At 37.2% G+C, this 20517-nt stretch overlaps 2 protein-coding genes across 4 annotated transcripts in view; one reads left to right on the forward strand and one right to left on the reverse strand.

The window, feature by feature from the left end:
- The window catches only part of LOC103003050 (aldo-keto reductase family 1 member C3-like), a 30539-nt gene that overhangs the window by 550 nt on the left and 9472 nt on the right, over positions 1 to 20517 (forward strand). The window contains exons 1-6 of one of the 3 annotated variants that reach the window (XM_057544034.1): positions 612 to 699; positions 11615 to 11757; positions 13428 to 13595; positions 15779 to 15895; positions 16582 to 16659; positions 17651 to 17773. In XM_057544034.1, coding sequence (XP_057400017.1) covers positions 11671 to 11757; positions 13428 to 13595; positions 15779 to 15895; positions 16582 to 16659; positions 17651 to 17773 — 573 coding nt within the window. In that variant the 5' untranslated portion in view covers positions 612 to 699; positions 11615 to 11670. Of the gene's footprint in view, positions 1 to 611; positions 700 to 11614; positions 11758 to 13427; positions 13596 to 15778; positions 15896 to 16581; positions 16660 to 17650; positions 17774 to 20517 lie in introns of those variants that run through there. The other 2 variants (XM_007167455.2, XM_007167457.2) reach the window with 2 other exon arrangements.
- The window catches only part of AKR1E2 (aldo-keto reductase family 1 member E2), a 32492-nt gene continuing 23632 nt past the window's right edge, over positions 11658 to 20517 (reverse strand). Inside the window, exon 8 of the mRNA XM_057544036.1 lies at positions 11658 to 12755. The gene's annotated coding sequence lies outside the window, so the exon portion shown is untranslated. The remainder of the gene's footprint in view (positions 12756 to 20517) is intronic.

Consider the following 20517-nt stretch of genomic DNA (forward strand, 5'->3'; position numbering starts at 1 on the left):
TAACCCTGCTTCTCCTCCAATGTATTTCCTAATAGCTGGTCAGTACAGTTGGGGTGTTACCTTCCTGTTATTCATTACCTCTGAGGGCAGAAGAAAAAATCAGTGTCTGCTTAGTCAGAGGAGCAACAGGTAATGGTTCCAAACGCCAGTGTTTGGAACTTAATGATGGTCATGTCATTCCTGTATGGAATTTGACACCTATGCACCTGAGGAGGTAACAATAGTAGTTTGGGGTTGAGGATTCAAAAGAAAATAGACTTAATATGAGTGGAAACCAGTGTGGGTTGTCAAGTCATTGAGTTCCTGTGTGACTCTGGGAGGCACATTTTGTTCTACTAACCAGGCTAGAACCATCCCCTATGAAAGGGGAGAAAGTATTCAGTCTTCACTCCACATCAGGGCCTGATCATACAGTCACCTACCGATTATTCTGGGTTTCCCCCCAGTTTGCATCTCTTTCCCAGCTTGGCAGAAGAGGTGAGACTCAGCTGTCAAGGACACTGTCAGTTGCTTTGCTTAGAGATTGATTGTAATGGGAGTGGTTTCTCTGTATATTTCATCAATTCAAGATTCCTTTCCTCCTTCCAGGAAAACATAACCCAAAGAAATAGTTGATGTAAAAGGTCCTGAAGATGAGGTGCTGGGAAAATGATAGGAGAGAATTGCTGGGCATCTATGGGGTAGCCTGCTGAGTGCCGGGTGAGAAATACTCCACCTGTGTTTTGCCTTGTACTGTTGTTACTGCTTGGAAACTTATCTTGAATAGAAAATATAATATCATTTGTAGGAATAAGCCACAATCTTATAGGGCAAGGTCTTAGTTCTTGGTCCTTGTTACTGTATTTTGATTGAAACATAATTTAATTGCTTGGACATAAGAGAGGCTAGTGCACAAGTCTCTAGACTGGAAGTCAGAAAGTTTGCTGTTCATCTTGTCTTTAGTGTATGTAGTTGTATGACAAAGGACTGGTCCTTAAACTTTGAGTCTCACTTTTCTCCTCTGGAAATACAGAAAGAAATATTCAGAGACTCTTTACCAAAGAAGATATTTAGATGGCAAATATGCATATGAAAATTTGCCCAACATCATTTGTCATTAGGAATAGGAAACTAAAAAAAAAAAAAAAATAAGATTCTCCTACACATCTATTACAATGGCCAAATTCAAAACAGTGACAGCACCAAATGCTGACAAGGATGTGGAGCAACAGGACCTTTCATTCATTGCTGCGGGGAATGCAAAATGGTACCCCTACTTTGGAGGAAAGTTTGGGGTTTCTTACAAAACTAAACATACTCTTACTATGTGATCCAGCAACTGTGTTTTTGGGTATTTACCTAAATAAGTTGAAAGCTTATATCCACAAAAAGCCTTGCACATGGATGATTATACTAGCTTTTAATAATTGCCAAGTTATATATAGAGGTTCATTGGGTATGGATACATAATTTTATCCATCAGTAGAATATTATTCAGTGATAAGAAATAAACTATCAAGACATGAAAAGACACGGAGGAAACTTAAACACATATTGCTATGTGAAAAAAAAGTGCCTTAAAAGGCTACATACTCTACGCTTCCAACCGTATGACATTCTGGAAAATGCAAAATATAGAGACAGTAAAAAGATCAATGTTGCCAGGGGTTTGGAGGAAGAGAGAAAGGGAAGGATGGATAGTGGAGCATGTAGGATTTTTAGGGTGGTGAAACTATTCTGTATTATGTATACAGTAATGGTGGATACAAGTCAATACACATTTCTCAGTATGCATAGAGCTGCTGTACAACAAAAAGTGTGAACCGTAATGTAATCTATGTGCCCTAGTTAATAGTAATGTATCAATATTGGCTCATCTGTTGTAACAAATGTCCCACAGTAATGCAAAATGCTAATAACAGGGCAAAGTGGGGGGCGGGGAGAGGGGGTATAAGAACTTGTGGTACTTTGTATACAATTTCCCTGTCAATCTAAAACTACTCTAAAAATAGTCTATTATTAAAAATAAACAATGTATTGTCCAATTTTTATTCTTTCTAACAGTTTATTACCTTTAATTAAAAAAAAACTTTTTTGAGAGTCTAAGAGTCAGATTTTGTGATTATCTCATGACACCACCGTTAAAGGATTTGATGCACCTGTAGTCAAATTGTCAGTGTTTCTAATAGTTCTCAGGTCTATGGAGGTGAACTGGAAAGGGAAATAGGCCATTCTTTGGTCATCATCTACATCTTAGCAAAGTAGGTTAGCAGGTTTCCAGGCTTATTCACATGAGACTGTGTGGAATAGTTTTGGAGAAACTCATTTTCAAAGGGGCATTTCCCTCCTAAGGAAAGTGGAATCAGACCTCAAGGAACTTTCCATTTCTGTGAATTGACTTGCTTATCTCTGCTCTTTTGTGGCAGCTGTCTTTGTCCAGATATTTCCTGCCTGCACAGCATTTAGAGATGTCAAAATTCTTTCATAACCTGCACAGCAAAGTAACTATTTCATTCCATGCTGACTTGCAGTACCACAAAGATAAAGAACAGATATTCCCTGGGCCTATAGGAAGTTTCAAGATAAAGCCTGAGATGGCATGGCTTATGAATGGCACCTATGCCCAAGGCAGACTGAAAGAATAGCTTTGTGGTTGTAGAACTGAGCCAACTGGGACAAAATTCCTAGTTCGGTGATAATTTCTGTATTTTATTCTTTGGAATCAAAGCTGTCAAAAATAGTCTTTGCCAACAAGAGCCCATGGAAATTGCAATTCCAAACACTATGGGCTTGAGATATCATGGAATTCATTCAAGAGATTCAGCTAGGATACTCCCAGTAAAATACTAAAAGGTCATACCAATATTGGCCTATTGGAATTGATGTTAGGAAACCTGACATTTGGACTGCAATAATCCTGAATCTTAACATAAGACCTGGAACCACAAGAGTTACCACAAAACCCCAAGACATGCAGGCACAAGACTGTTTCTCAAATGAAAAATAACGATGCAAATGAGGAAATCTACCACCATGGAACAGAGCCAAAAGATGTAACAAATAGGAAAAAAATCACACAAGAAGACATAAAAATAATAATGTAATATGAGCATGATATAAAAATAATGTGGTTTGGCATTCTCAAAGGAAATTAAGAAGGGACAAACATTTATGAAAGGAGAAGAAAACTAAGTAAGTAAAAAAAAAAAAAAGACAGATGGGAGAAAGAACTAATTGGAAGTCTTATGAAAAATAAATTATCTGAATGAAAAAAGGAAAACTTCAATAGATGCAAGAAGCAGGAGGTTAGACACAACAGCTGTTAATTTTTATTTAAATGAGTGATTGTTTTTAGCACCTATTTGATGTCTCTTTATCTGGAAGAGACAAATTCTAAACCTGAAATGAGTGAATCAATGAATTTGTCTGTTTGAATCTTTCTTTCCAGTTTAGATGCCTTTTATTTCTTTTTCTTGTCTAACTGATCTGGGTAAGACTTCCAATACTACGTTGAATAAGAGTGGTGAGAGTGAGCATCCTTGCCTTGTTCCTGATCTTAGAGGGATAGTCTTCATTTTTTCACCATTTAGTATAATGTTTGCTGTGGGTTTGTCATATATGGCCTTTATTATGTTCAGGTACATTCCTTTTATACCCATTTTATTGACAGTTTTTACTATAAATGGGTATTGAATCTTAGATGCATTTTCTGCATCTATTGAGATGAACATATGGTTTCCATCCTTCATTTTGTTAACATGGTGAATCATTGTTTTATTTGTGAATATTGAATCATCCTTGCATCCCTGGAATAAATCCCACTTGATCATGATGTATGATCCTCTTAATGTATTGTTGTATTCAGTTTGCTAATATTTTTCTGAGGATTTTTGTATCTATGTTTATCAGAGATATTGGCCTGTAATTTTCTTTTTTTTTTATGTTGTCTTTGTCTGGTCTGGTATCAGGGTAACATTGGCCTCATAAAATGAGTTAGGAAGTGTTCCCTCTTCTTCAATTTTTTCTAAGATTGTGAGAAGGATAGGAGTTAAATATTCTTTGAATGTTTGGTAGAATTCACCTGTGAAGCTGTATGGTCCTGGATTTTTGTCTCTTGGGAGATTTTTGATTACTGTTTCGATATCTTTGCTAGTGATCAGTTTATTCAAATTTTCTATTTCTTCATAATTCAGTCTGGAAAGGTTGCGTGATTCTAAGAATTTGTGCATTTCTTCTAGGTTGTCCAGTATGTTGTCATATAACTGCTCATAATATTCTCTTATAATCCATTGAATTTCTGTGATATCTGTTGTTATTTCTCCTCTTTTTTTCTGATTTTATTTATCAGAGACTTCTCTTTTTTTCTTAGTCTAGTTAAAAGCTTGTCAATTTTGTTTCTTCTTCCAAAGAACTAGCTCTTAGTCACTGATATTTCTATTGTCTTTTTAGTCTGTATTTCACTTAGCTCTGATTTTTATTTTCTTCCTTCTACTGACTTTGGGCTTCATTTGTTCTAGTTTTTTAGTTCCTTTAGGTATAAGTTTAGTTTGTTTATTTGAGATTTTTCTTGTCTCTTGAGGTGGATCTGTATTGCCATAAACTTCCCTCCTGTTACCACTTTTGCTGCATCCCACAGATTTTGGTACACTGTATTCTCATTTTCATTTGTCTTCAGGTAATTTTTGATTTCTCTTGATTTCTTCATTGAAAAGAAGAAATCAAAACTTGTTTACTAGCATGTTGTTCAGTCTCCACATATTTGTGATTTTTCTAGCTTTCTTGTTGCAGCTGATTTCTAGCTTCAGACCATAGTTATCAGAAAAGATGCTTGATATGATTTCAATCTTCTTAAATTTATTGAAACTTATTTTGTGTCCCAACATATTGTCTGTCTTTGAGAAAGTCCCATGTGCACTTGAGAAGAATGTGTATTCTGCCGCATTTGGATGGAATGTTCTGTACAAATTTATCAAATCCATCTGGTCTTATGTTTAATTTAAGGCCTCTGTTTCCTTGTTGACTTTATGTCTGGATGACCTATTCATTGACATAAGTGAGGTGTTAGCTATTATTGTGCTGCCATCAATTCCTCCCTTTAGGTCTGTTAATAATTTATGTGTTTTGTTGCTCCTATGTTGGGTGCATATATATTAATCACTGTTATGTCTTTGGGATGAATTGTTCCCTTTATCATTATATAATGTCCGTCTTCGTCTCTTGTTACCTTTTTTAGCTTGAGGTCTATTTTCTCTGATATGAGTACGGCTACACCTGCTTTCTTTTGGTTGCTATTTGCTTGGAGTATCATTTTCCAACCCTTCACTTTTAGCCTGTGTTTGTTTTTAGAGCTGAGGTGAGTCTCTGGGAGGCAGCATATAGTTGGGTCTGGTTTTTAATCCAGCCAGCTACTCTGTGTCTTTTGATTGGTGAATTCAATCCATTTACATTTAGGGTGATTATTGGTAGATGAGGACTTAGTAATGCCATGTTATCTTTTGTTTTCTGGTTGCTCTATATCTCCATTATTTTTTTCCTTGTGTTTCTGTCTCCCATTTTGGTTTGGTGGTTTTCTATGGTGTTTTTCAGTTTTGTTTTTTGTTTTTTTTTTAATGTTTCATGTCTCTGCTCTGGGTTTATGTCTTGTGGTTACCGAGGTTTGCATACAACATCTCATAGATAAAATAGTCCTTTTCCTGCTGATAGCATCTATTTTCATTTGCCTATACAAGTTCTGTTCTTTTCCACTTCCCTTTTATGTTTTTCTTGCCTCAAATTATCCCTTTTATGTTGTGAGTTTGTTACCAGATTAAAGTAGCTATAGTTATTTTTTCTGCTTTTCCCCCCCTTTTAACCTTTATGCTATAATAAAGCATTTTTAAAAAACCTATTCTGATATAGAGTTTCAACTTTCTGATTAACTCTGTCTACTTATCACCTTGCTCAAAGTTTTGCCTTTTTGTTTCTGGTACAATAGCTCCTTTTGACATTTCCTTGTAAAGCAGGAAACGTTGATGAACGTCCTCAACTTTTGTTTATCTGGGAAAATCTTTATTTTGCCTTCATATCTGAATGATAACTTTGCTGGGTATTCTTGGCTGACAGTTTTTATCTTTCAGTATTTTGAAAATGTCATTCCACCCTTCTCCCTTCCCCCCAGCCTATTAAGTTTCTGTTGAGAAATCTGCTGATAGCCTAATGGAGGTTCCTTTGTAGGTTACCATCCTTTGTTCCCTGGCTGCCATTTTCTTTGTTGTTGACTTTTGACAGTTTTAATATAACCTTGGAGAAGGTCTTTTTGCAAATATAATATGGGCTGATTAACTGAGTCCCCTACTTATTTTACCAGAGTCTTGGTGAATCCAAGAGCCCTGTAACCCCACCTACCATAACAGATTGTCGTAAATGCAGAGGGAAGAAAGAGAAAAGAAGGTGTGAAGGATTTTCAGAGGACTTGCTCCCCTTAGTGGTCAGGGGTGAAAAGTTAAGCAGTGAAGTAACATTTTTCTCATTGCTCACATGATTGATTCATATCATGGTATCAGTAGTTTTAGCTCTATAAATGACAGCCTAAGGCTTCCCTGGTGGCGCAGTGGTTGAGAATCTGTCTGCCAACGCAGGGGACACGGGTTCGAGCCCTGGTCTGGGAAGATCCCACATGCCGCGGAGCAACTAGGCCCGTGAGCCACAACTACTGAGCCTGCGCGTCTGGAGCTTGTGCTCCACAACAAGAGAGGCCGCGACAGCGAGAGGCCCGCACACTGTGATGAAGAGTGGCCCCCGCTCGCCACAACTAGGGAAAGCCCTCGCACAGAAACGAAGACCCAACACAGCCAAAAATAAATAAAAATTAAATGACAGCCTGATTGTACCCATATTAGGACAGTCAATACTCTCCAATGGAATACAGTGTCTGGGTAAATTCTGCATTTCCAGATCAGACTCAGAGCTGTTCCTGAAAGACAGATTCATGGCTGTTTTCACAGTTCGAGAAGGGTTGGTGTTTGCCATGTGGAACATCAGAGATGATTTTGTTCCCTTTCTCTAATATTTAAAACTGTGCTTGACTGTTTCCTCTTTGATTGTAATACATAATTTTGTGTATGACTTTAATTGTGGCATAGGAGAGAGGTTCAAAAACAGTGTGGTGCCAATCAGCACCTATGTGTAAGTTTTGCAAACAAAAATCAAGGGCAGATGAGCACATAAATACCTTGCCAGTGTCCTCCGGGAAACGGTCTCAGTGTTTACGGCTGCTTTTTCACGTTCAAGGTTGGATATATACTAGATATCCACTTAGAGGTAAGTACCCAAATCTTTACATAGAGGAAATAATTCTCTGAAGTCAGGGATTCTCCCTTTCTTGGTGTGGAACCATGTCCAGTAACTCAACAGTGAATTATAGTACATACCTCTTGGTCTTTTTTTTTTTTTTTTTTTTTTACAACATTTCACAACATTTACAATATTGTGTTAGTTTCAGGTGTACAGCTAAGTGAATCTGTTATACATATACATATATCCACTCTTTTTTAGATTCTTTTCCCATATAGGTTATAACAGAGTATTGAGTAGAGTTCTCTGTGCTATACAGTAGGTCCTTATTAGTTATTTATTTTATATATAATAGTGTGTATGTGTCACCTCTTGGTCTTTTAAGTGATTATATTGAGTGCTTTATCCTTTGCTGTCTCTGTAATCTGATATTGCTTACTGAATTATTTTATTTATACATAAAGAAAAAAGATAAGTATATAATTTTAAATACATATGTAAATGATCATATATTTGCTTTTTTGTTGAATTTTTTTCTTTTTGCCCTTTTTGTCCCCCATGCCCTCTTTTTCCCCCTTCACTCGTTTCAGCAACACTTCACAATAATGAATGTTAACAGCTTAATATGCACTTCCTATATTTTCTCCAGGCTTATATAATATATACCTATATATACATTTATATACACAAACATATATGTATGTATATATGTACACATATACAACATATGGAAATTATTTGTCATGTTTTAACAAAACCAGATCCTGTGTTCAGCACATGGAAATTCCTCCAAGTGCATTAGCAGAGCAAATACTACATGGAGTGAAGTCACTGTAATTATTTACTGATTTTCTTATGGGTGAGTGTTCACTTGGTTCTGGGTGTTGGCACTAAATATGGTTATGTAAAATATCCTTATACATGTGCCATTACACAGGTGCTTTCATTTCTGGGGATCAGGATTTATGAGTTAAAGGGTATATGAAATTTTAGTTTCAATAGTTGTTGGCAGATTGCTTTTCACATTTAATTTCACATACCTAGCTACAATATACGAAATTACTTTCTTATCCACACCGCTACCCAATAGATACCATGACTCATTTAAATTTTGCCAGTCAGGTGGCTATAAACTGAAATCTCTTTTGTTACTTTAATTTGCTTTTCCCTAACGACTAGTGAATCTTTTACTATGCTCGTGGACATTTGGGTTTGTATTATTATTTGCAATTTATCTTCATAGCCTCAGTCAAATTTTTATAAATTACTTGTCTTTTGCTATATCAGCTCCCTGTTATCTAGTTTATAAATATTTTCCAAATTTATCATTTTCCTATTAACTCTGTTAAAAGTTTGGATTTTTATATAGCCAAATATGTTTATTTCTCCTTTCATAGCATTTGATTTTCTGGTCTATTTAACAAGCTCTTCTCTCAGACAAGATTATGTCTTGAAGTTTCTTGTATTTTTCTCCTCATTTTTCACACTTTATGTCACTTACATATTTGGAATTTATTTACAGTTGACCCTTGAACAACACAGGTTTGAACCATGTGAGGCCAAGTGGCTTTTTTTTCAGTAAATATGTACCACACTAGTAATCCACGGTTGGTTGAATCTACAGAGGCAGAACTGCGGATATAAAAGGGAGACTGCAAAGTTATATGTGGATTTTCAACAGTGCTTGGGTTGGCGCCCCTAACCCCTGCATTGTTGGAGGGTTAACTGTATATATACGGTGTATTTGTCTTCTATTCCATCAATGACAAAAGTCTTTAGTATATTCTAGTAAATTTTTTTTATTAGAATCTCTGTATTTGTTAATATATTTGCATCCTCCAAGATGCTTTTACTATAGTCAATTCTAAACTATGTATATTTTCACAGTAACATCTTTTTTATTATCAGATTTTAATGAAATGATATTAGTATTTTGCAACACAAAAATTAGTAGGTTTTTTTTTGAAAATTAAATTTATTTCTATCTTACCAGATCTTAGAGTAAAACAATACTTTCAAAGATCAACCCAAAGAATTTATAGAGTGTCTTCAGGAAAAATGGCATAATTGGAAGCACCAGGAATCCATCTCTCTACCTTGACAAAAAATTATATTGGTAGAATCTGTCTGAAGTAAATATTTTGGAACTCTAGAGTCTATTTGAAGGCTTGCTGCATCCAGAGCAAAGCTTGGCTGGTAAATTGCGGTTAGTACCGGTCAGTTACAGCCCTCAGGGTGGTGTTTACCCACCGCCCACCTTCCAGACCTGGGGCAGGCAGCTGTGAGGAAGGAAACCTGAGGTTCTGGTGTGGTTTGCTGTATCCAGGGTGGGAAATAAGGAGCTTGTCTTCCACATGTCAGTGTTCTGTGTTCTGATGGTAGGTTGCTGCTCTGATTGAAGAGGTACAAACAAGGCTGCTGCCATCGTTTTTTACCTCACAAGCTGAAGTGGCTTCCCGGGGATCTAAATAAGCCATTTCTGCTTTGGGGGGCATTCAGAAAACACTTGTTTAAGGCATTAGCTTTCTGGAGGGGGTAGTGTCGATTTATGGCCCCTGTAGGCTACTTAGCTGTACAAAACAGATGCCAATGCAGTGATATTACAGAGTAGTTTAGCCAAATTCTCAACAAAGACATATGAAAAAAGTCCAGGTAACATCATACTCAATGGTATGATGAAAGACTGAAAGTTTTCCTCCTAAGATCAAGAATGAGATAGGATGCCTATTTTTACCTCAGCTATTCAGCATGATACTGGACATTCTAGCCAGAGCCATTAGACAAGAAAAAGAAATAAAAGCCATCCAAATTGGAAAGAAAGCGGTAAACTATCTCTGATCACAGATGACATGATTCAACATACAGAAAACCCCAAAGAGTTCACAAGAAAACTACTAGAGCTAATAAATTCAGCAGAGTTGTAGGGTACAAGATAAATACAGATAAACACACAATCAGTTGTGGTTCTATACATCAACACTGAACAATACTAATAATCCAATTTAAACTAACAAAACTAACAAAACTAATAATCCAATTTAAAAATTGGGCAAAGGACTTCAATAGACATTTCTCCAAAGAAGACATACAAATGGCCAATAGGTATATAAAAAAATGGTCAGCATCACTGGTCATCAGGAAAATGCAAACTGAAACTACGTGACATGACTTCATACCTGTCAGAATGGCTATTATAAAAATAAAAACAAAAAAACAACCTGACAGATAATAAGTGTTGGAGAGGATGTGGAGAAATTGGAAAGCTTGTACACTGTTAGTGGGAATGCAAAATAATGCAACTACTTTGAATGAATGTTCCTCAAAAAACTGAAAATAGATCTACCATATGATTCAACAATCCCACTTCTGTGTACTATTCCAATAGAATTGAAATCAGGATCTTGAAGAGATATTAGTTCTCCTATGTTCATTGCAGGACTGTTCACACTGCATAAGATGGCTATAATAAAAAAAGATAATAAGCAGTGTTGTGAGGTTGTGGAGAAATTGGAACCCTCATAAATTACTGTTAGGAATGTAAATGGTGCAGCCAATTTGGAAGACATTTGGCAGTTCCTCAGAATGTTAAATATGGATTTGCTGTATGACCCGGCAATTCCACTCTTAGGTATATACCCAAGAGAATTAAAAGTGCAAGTCTACACAAAAACTTGTACATGAATGTTTATAAAAGAATTACTCATAATAGCCAAAAGGTAGAAAAAGCAAAATGTTTATCAACTGATGAATATATAAATAAAATGTGGCATATCCATACAGTGGGATGTTATTTAGCCATAAAATGGACTGAAGTACTGATACATGTTTCAACATGGACAAGCCTTGAAAATATTATGCTAAGTGAAAGAAGGCAGTCAGAAAATGCCACATATTGTATGAGAGCATGAATATCAGATGTCTAGAATAGGCAAATCTATAGAGACAGAAAGCAGTTGCCAGGAGTTGAAGGGAAGGAGGGGTGGGGACTTGTTTCTAATGATTGTGGGTTTCTTTGGGGATGATGAAAATGTTCTAAAGTTGTGTAGTGGTAACAACTCTATGAATATACTAAAAACCACTGAATTGTATACTTTAAAGGGGGTGATTTTTGTAAGCTTTTTATTTTATATTGGAGTATAGTTGATTAACAATGTTGTGTTAGTTTTAGGTGTCCAGCAAAGTGATTCAGTTATACATATACATGTATCTATTCTTTTTCAAATTCTTTTCCCATCTAAGTTGTTACATAATATTGAGCAGAGTTCCTTAAAGGGGGGGATTTTGTGATATGTGAATTTTATCTCATTAAAGCTGTTAAAAAAAAATAACAATTGTATTGAATACTATTTTCTTCCCTCTGCAGATTTCTCTTAATAAAGAGGAAAATTAGTGTTTGTTTAGCCAGAAGAGTGAGAGAAGATGAGTCAAATGAGACTTTTTTCTTTAAAGATGAATGATGGATGCTTCATGCCTATGCTGGGATTGGGCACTTCTGCCCCTCCTCAGGTAATCAGAATGGTATTGGAGATGGAGGAGTAGCAGACTTGGGTCCTGATCAGAACCAGTCACTGTGTGAATTTGGGAAATTCAGATGGACCACGCTTTCTTAATGTGTAGTATGCTTCTCTCCAGGTTAGGTTATTTTGTGCATTGTCAGTGCTTTTCAAATTTTAATAGGCATGAAAATACCTGAGGATCTTGTTTAAAATGCAGACTTTGGGGTTCTGCCCACAAAGGTTCTGATTCATTCGATCTGGGATAAGGCTCAAAAATCCACATTTCTAACGAGCTGGCAAGTGATTCTGATGCTATAGCAAGAGATACGGAAGTTCTTCATCTTTCAGCAATTCAGGGGTGGGTCCATCTTTTCCCTTTATTCTCATTTGCTGTCCAGTTGTAGCCATTCCACAGTAGATTAGAATCAGTGAAACCTAGCTGTCTTGATTACCACGTATCAGAGACGTTGCCGCAAATTTCTTAGTGATGCAGTTTCTCTGTAATTTCTAATGTCCAAGTTGTCCCCATCCACCTCCAATCGTAGAGCATCAAGAGAAATCTCGGGGGCAAAAAGGACCTGGAGAATGAGAGACCAGATTCATCTTAGAGGGAGTTTTGGTGGTCTGAGGTGAAAATAGTCTCTTACAGGTCAGGCTGTGAATACTGTGCTGTGGGGAGAGGCATGTGGCACTTGGAAGTTCTCTCTCTGTTTGGAAGACTGAACTTCATGCTTGATTCCCCAGCAGGAGAGCCACGTGGAGTGTGATGTTGAGGTCTGTAGCAAGGACACTGGCACGGACTGTTGCTTTTACTTTGACTTGGCTCTTTCATCTGTGGACAGTCAGCTCATCCCCCTGGGACTGGTCAATTCATCAGGAGTTGCAAATTACAAAAATATACCCAAAAGACCTTTTAATTACTGAGTGAAGTAGAGGGGATAATGGAGCTGTGAAAATGATTGATAACTTCAGAAGTCCAGCCTGGTGGTCCAGCAGAACAGTAGGCAGCTAAGAAGAATAACAAAATTGTGAAGGAGAATATTAGCTAAGGATTAACTTAGTAACCAAAGAAGGAATTAATTATAAGATATTTTTAAGTGAAAAAAAAGAGGGTTTTTTTTTGTTTTTGTTTTTTACATTTTAGTTCTTCCTCAAATGTTGAAGTGTTTCTCCAAGTTTACAAAGGTAAATCACAAATTTATTCTCTCTGAAGTTACATCTTCATCGCATTGATCATTTTTTTGCAATGGATTTCCGGGTTGAAACCAGTTTAATGATCTCTTACAGAGTGAATTAATTTAGAAAGGTAAATCTATATACTGTGTAAATCTATACATGTATATAGTGTAAGTCCAGAAATAGAGAGTTCATGATGTGACGTGCTGGGACCAGCTCATGAGCTCAAAGATTCAACTGTAAGAGTCTTTTCCCAGCATCAGTTGCTTGAAATTAGCAATGGTGGGAATAGTTCCACCATAGAAACTGGCTAATACTACAAATCAGGACTCCTTCAGAGTCAGTTGTTAAATATTTACTGCCGATCATAGGTCAACATTAAGCTTTGTCACCGCTAGCTCTTAACCCTTAGAAAAACAATGGTTTCTGCTGACTAGCTCTGCTTATGGAATTGGTCATCTGTTCCTGAATCAAGTAGGTCTTTATCTTTTCATGCTCTTCTAGGTTGCTAAGAGTGAGGTAGAAAAGGCCATCAAGAGAGCAATCGATGTAGGCTACCGCCATATTGATTCAGCTTATATGTACCAAAATGAAGAAGAAATTGGGAGGGCCATCCAGATGAAGATTGCAGATGGCACTGTGAAGAGGGGTGACTTATTCTACACTACGAAGGTGTTGTGTATAGTTGCATATGTATCTGTGGAAGCTCACTCTTAGCTGAATCATTTCTTGGCATATTTCTTTTCTCATTGGTTTAATTCTCATTCACTCTCAGACCTTGAACTATGAGAAGGCTGGTTTGGAACAGCTGGATAGGAATGTGGGTTCTGTGGTCAGACTTCCTATATTTGAATCCAGGTTCTGCCACTTACTTACCTTGGACAAACTACTTAAAGTCTGTGCCTTAGTTTCCCAAGCTGTAAATGAAGATAACAGTATTTGCCTCACAGGATTTTTATGAGTATCACTTCAAAAAAATACATGTAAAGCTTTAAAAATATTTAATGTATTTTAAATGTTCAAAAATACTAGCTGTTATTATTATCATATGTTTTCAAACTCAAGGATGGATTTGGCTTTTCCAACTCTGTTATACTCAAGTTTTGATGAAGTGACAATCTTTCTTAGCTGTAGTGTGAGGTAAAGCAACTTAGTCAGAAAGTGTAGGCTTTTGGAAACTACAATCAAATTTTAGTTTTTTAATATTCTATATATTTGACTTTGTGAAATTTTTTTTTTTAAATGTTGAGTTTCTTTAGGAGTTTTTGTTTAAATTCCTCTACTTTTTTAAAAAAATTGATTTATTTATTATTTATGGCTGCGTTGGGTCTTCGTTTCTGTGCGAGGGCTTTCTCTAGTTGCGGCAAGTGGGGGCCACTCTTCATCGCGGGGCGCGGGCCTCTCATTATTGCGGCCTCTCTTGTTGCAGAGCACAGGCTCCAGACGCGCAGGCTCAGTAATTGTGGCTCAAGGGCCTAGTTGCTCCGCGGCATGTGGGATCTTCCCAGACCAGGGCTCAAACCCGTGTCCCCTGCATTGGCAGGCAGATTCTCAACCACTGCACCACCAGGGAAGCCCTGTGAAATTTCTTAACCAAAAAAAAGTCTTTTAACCTCTTTAAGTCTTAGTCTTTATATCTCAATCTATTGCGTTGTCAATAGACATTTATTTCTCTTTCCTATGAGGTAGGAAAAATAATATAATACCACGGAACTGCTATGAGGATAACATTCATGTTTATAAAAGTATTTCTAATGCAATTTTAAACTTTCAAGCCATTTTTACTAATATAATTTATACCCACTGATATCACATCTGAAACAAACAAAAGAACTTAGTATTTAAGTTGGATTGGAAATGGAACACAAGAGGAATTTTCCCCATCGTGTTCATTGAACTGACTACTGCTAGAAAAAAAAGCATTTGAATTTGAGGTAAAGTAGCCCAAGAGGAGGGAGTTGGTGTCCATGATAGTGAACCCTATACTGGTCTATGAATGGATATTTCTTCTTTCTCGCTCCCGAATGTGAATCTCTCCACACGACTGTGTTTAGATGAGATATTGCTAGAGCACTACCCTCTTAACTCTCAGCTTTAATCCTCTTTACATGGGATCCGTTTGTTTCCTTACCTTTAGTAATTTTGATGGATTTTCCTTAGATTATTACTTCTTAAAATGAAGTAACTAAAATGCCCTCCCCCCAAAATTCCTAAAGGGCCTAGCTTTCTTTGGCAAACCTAACAATTGAATGCAGCCAAGATAGAATTTCCTGGATCACAATCACTTGATGTGCTTGTTTAAAATGCAGTTTCCCAGGGACCTCCCTGGTGGTCAGGTGATTAAGACTTCCCCTTCCAATGCAGGGGGTGTGGGTTCAATCCCTGGTCAGGGAGCTAAGATCCCACATGCCTTGGGGCCAAAAAATCAAAACATAAAACAGAAGCAATATTGTAACAAAATTAATAAAGACTTTAAATATGGTCCACATCAAAAATTCTTAAAAAAATAAAAAATAAAATGCAGTTTCCCAGCCCAGTCTCCAGATATTATAATTTATGATGTTTGAGGGAGAACCCAGGGATATATTTTGCACAAACAAACCAAATAATTCTTTTTAGTATTTTCAGTTTTGAGAGCATCTGTGTAAGACCATATTTTAACTTTCTACCATGTTTTCTTAATTCAATGTGAAAATAAGCTATGATGATAAAGAATCCTGAGCTTCACAGGATGACTTGTCACTTCCCAACGACCATGGGTGGGTTTTTGGTTGTTGTTGTTTATTTGCCATTGTATTAATCTCTCCTAAATATTCTTAAATAATCCCACCCCACTTGTCTTTCCACCACTGCAGTTGTGGAGCACCTTTTTCCGTCCAGAATTGGTCCAAACTTGCCTGGAAAGCTCACTGAGGAAACTTCAACTGAGCTATGTGGATCTTTATCTTACTCATTTCCCAATAGCTATGAAGGTTAGTGAAAGTTATTTTACTTTGGTTATCAACATCATTAGTAGCTAAATAAAAAGAGGATATAGTTTGTGAAAATGAGAAGAATCATATATAATACTTTAATATTCTCTCTTTTTGTTTTTTCTTTTTTCTGCAACTATCCCTATCCCAGTTCACTATTCCAGCCCCAGACTGATGGGTTTACTGGTTTCAATGTATTTGCCTTGATCTTGTGGACAACTGTCTATATTTTCAAGTCCCTGTACTCTTGAATTTCAACCTCATGCCCACTGGTGTCTGGGGAACGTCCCAGTGTGGAGACCTGTGAAGGCACAGAAAATTTAATGAGGATGAGACTCAGCCCTTGAGATGGTGACAAGTCCCTCTCTCAAAAGACCACCTCCAGGTGGAAAGCAGGGATGGAAGAGCCTTATCCCACAAGGATCTGGGACAAAGGAGCCCATTCAGCTATGGCAACACTCTGGGCTCTCACTAGGATGGGGTGTTGGGTATCTCAAGTTGTCCTTGACACAAACAATATTTATTAAACCTTTAGAGGTTAAAAATATTTCTAAGAAGTGTACTTTCTCAATGTACTAAGAATAAGGATAGATGGTTCCATTAGCCTCAAGGTCTAAAGGCTCCAAACATCTTGGCTGAGGCCAGACATAGCTTGATCCAACCTCTTCTTCTTTCCTATATTCCAGCCTGGGGAGGACTTTTTCCCAAAGGACACATATGGAAACATCATTTTTGACACAGTGGATCTCTGTACCACATGGGAGGTGAGTGCAGCTCCAAAGAGGCCATGTCTCTGCACCCTGGGGTGGAGAGGACAGAAATGGAATTGAGGAGAGGAGGATGTAGTCCAATTCTGCCCCCCATGTAGATTTGGGCAAATCCCTGAATGTCCCTCTGCCTCAGTTTCACATTTCTTCTATTTAGTAATTCAATAAGTAGTTATTGAGTGCTTATGATTACTGAGTACTTCTAAGTACTCAGGCTACATCCATGAACAAAACCAAGGTCTCTGACCCCATAGAGTGGTAGGTGCTACTGGTGAGGGGGAGGGATGCAGTGGTATAAGAAAGAGTAAGGGAACTGAGTGTGCCAGGCTGGGTTTGGGGCACAGATAGGCAATTAAAAACAGAATGGACAGGGCAGGTCTCTTTGAGAAGGTGGCATTTGACCAAAGACTTGCAGGAAATGAGGAAATTGATTAAATGGATAATGAAATTGATTAATTGATTAATGGATTAAGTAGATTAAGTGTGTATCTGGAGGAAGAGTGATGCAGGCATAAAGAAAATCAAGGCAAAGATTTTAAAGTAGGAGAGAGCTTACCATGTTCAAAAACCAGCAAAGGGGCATGTGTGGCTGGAACAGAGTGAATTTGGTGGACAATAATAGGAAATGAGGTTAAAGAGAAAACAGGGAGCTGGTGGTCTGGGAGATGGCATGGCCACTTCCTGTTTCCCAGGCTGCAACTGACTCCACCTCCATTCTCCTGGCGCTTGTTCTACTATTGTTCTATCATATTTTTTTAGGTGCTATCTAAAGATCGTACTGGCTGTCTTAGCCCTGCCTTGGCTGCTTGCATTCTTACTCTATCTCCTTACCCATTTCAAAAACTATTTTATTTCCCATTCTCCTCCTATTGGCCAATTCTTGTCTTATTTACTGACATCTGCATCACGTATTGTCTCTCATCCACAGCATGCTACCATTTGTTATGCTTCTCTAGCCAGTTACTCCTCACCACCTCTTCCTCCCCAGGCCCTGGAGAAGTGTAAGGATGCAGGACTGGCCAAGTCCATTGGGGTGTCCAACTTTAACCGCAAGCAGCTGGAGATGATCCTGAATGAGCCAGGGCTCAAGTACAAGCCCGTCTGCAACCAGGTGAGCCCCACCAATTGGCCCCCCAACCTCTTATCCCTCATCAGCTTACTCTTCCCTCACTTCAACAAAGTCACCAATGGCGCTCCCCCTTATGTACTGTACCTTTGGACACTAGCTGCTTCAAGAAAACAGAATGTTTTTTAAGTTACTGAAGATCTAAAGGCTATGCCACTTTATTTTTATTTCTTTTATTTGTTTTTGTTCTCATGTCACTTTATAAGAAACATTTAGGAGTCAGGCTGAAGTATAATCGAGTAGGTGTTATAGTGGTTGGTCCTAAAAATTCAGAGCTAGCAAATGACTGACTTTTCTCAAAAAAGGTCAGTAAAGTTGGAACACTCATGTGTCAAAGAAAATGGGTAATTCATCTTTTTTTTTTTTTAATTATTATTTATTTATTTATTCATTCTTGGCTGTGTTGGGTCTTCGTTTCTGTGTGAGGGCTTTCTCCAGTTGTGGCAAGCGGGGCCACTCTTCATCGCGGTGCGCAGGCCTCTCACTATCGCGGCCTCTCTTGTTGCGGAGCACAGGCTCCAGACACGCAGGCTCAGTAGCTGTGGCTCACGGGCCTAGTCGCTCCGTGGCATGTGGGATCCTCCCAGACCAGGGCTCGAACCCGCATCCCCTACATCGGCAGGCAGGTTCTCAACCACTGCGCCACCAGGGAAGCCCGGTAATTCATCTTTAACAGCTCTTTTGAGTTCTGTGTCATGAGACAACCATTGAGACTCTTGATGGTACAAAATCACTCCCAAACAATGTGAATGTACTTAATGCCATTGAACTGTGTACTTAAATATGGGTAAAGTGGTAAATAATGTATGTTATGTAGATTTTACTACCATAAAAAATTTAAAGTTAAAAAATTTTTAGAAGTCTACTTTGTTAAGATAAATTCACTTTAATGAGCAGCACATCCATTCCTGATCTTGGAGAATAATGAAAGAAATCATGAGTGTAGAAATAACTGGCAATACTTGTGCCCAGCAGAGGACCAATATTCCCATGTTATCTCATCTCCTTTTAGACGTCTCACATGTAGACTGAGAGAGGATGAATCTAATATCAACCCATAAATTAGATATTAGTAAGGCTTATTGTTTTCTTACTTGTAGATGAAAAATACAAACAGGAGTTCTAAAAAATTTTAATTTATGTCCTTTGGGAGATTTACCTCTGCTTTGGATATCACCAATTTGAGAAAGGAAAGAAAATTGGTTTTTAAAAATTTTTATAAAATTTTAATAATTTTGTGACAGATGTTAGCTAGAATTACTGTGACGATCATTTTGTAATATATACAAATATTGAATCATTATTTTGTACAGCTAAAACTAATATAATGTTATATGTCAATAATACCTCAATAAAAGAGAGCAAACAAAATATCGTAAGGAACTAAGCCAATATAAGATACCATGATATATAATTTTTGGTTTTACTAAATTAGTAAACTGAAATCTCATTTTTAAAAATGTAGTATGTTTTTTAAAATTTTTAATTAATTCTTTTGTCTTTTAAATTAAAAAATTTTTATACAAGTTTTAAAGGTTACTTTCCATTTACAGTTATTACAAAATATTGGCTATATTCCCCATGTTGTACAATACATCCTTGAGGCTATCATACACCCAATAATTTGAACTATTGAGAAAATTAGTTTTGACTGGAGGAGTGGTGAAGAATTAAGAGAGAAGCTGGACATTACCCTGAACTCTAAGGGGTGAATGGAATTTGGCCAAGTGGAGGCTGAGCAATTTAAAAATGAGCAAAGGTTCTGAACAGATACATCAACAAAGATATACAGGCATCCTCCTTTCATTGCGTTTTGAAGCTAGTGCATCTTTTATGAATTGAAGGTTTGTGGCGACCCCGTGTCAAGCAAGTCTGTCAGAACCATTTTCCCAACAGCATTTGCTGAGTTTGTGTCACGTTTTGATAACTCTCACAATATTTCAAACTTTTTCATTATTATTTTATTTGTTATGGGGATGTGTGATCAGTGATCTTTGATGTTACTATTGTAACTGTTTTGGCACTTTTTAGCAATTGAGTCTTTTTAAATTAAGGTATGTAGTTTTTAGACATATGCTATTGAACACTTAATAGACCACAGTGTAGTGTAAACATCACTTTTTATGTTTACTGGGAAACTGAAAAATATGTGGCTCCTTTATTGCAATATTTGCTTTATTGTGATGGCTTGGAACTGAACCTGCAGTATCTCCAAGGTTTGCCTGAACAGGTAGCAAAAAAGCATATGAAAAATTATTAAACATCACATATCATTAGAGATTTGCAAATTAAGACAAAAGTGAGATACAATAGTTCCCTCTTATCTGCGGGATGACACCCCCCCCCAACAGTGGATGCCCCAAACCATACCATGGATATTACTGAACACTACATAGACTATGTTTTTTCCTATACGTACATGCCTATGATAAAGTTTAATTTTAATTAAGCACAGTAATGGGACTTCCCTGGCAGTCCAGTGGTTGACTCAGTGCTTCCAATGCAGGGGGTGCAGGTTCGATCCCTGGTCAGGGAACTAAGATCTCACATGCCGTGTGGTATGGCCAAAATATATATATATACAATTAAGCACAGTAAGAGAATATTTGATTTGTTAATTATGGTGTATCACAGTGATTGATTTGCATATATTGAAGAATCCTTGAATCCTTGGGATAAATCCCACTTGATCATGGTGTATGATCTTTTTAATGTGTTGTTGGATTCCA

Source organism: Balaenoptera acutorostrata, chromosome 3 (assembly GCF_949987535.1).
Source record: "Balaenoptera acutorostrata chromosome 3, mBalAcu1.1, whole genome shotgun sequence".
NCBI lineage: Eukaryota > Metazoa > Chordata > Mammalia > Artiodactyla > Balaenopteridae > Balaenoptera > Balaenoptera acutorostrata.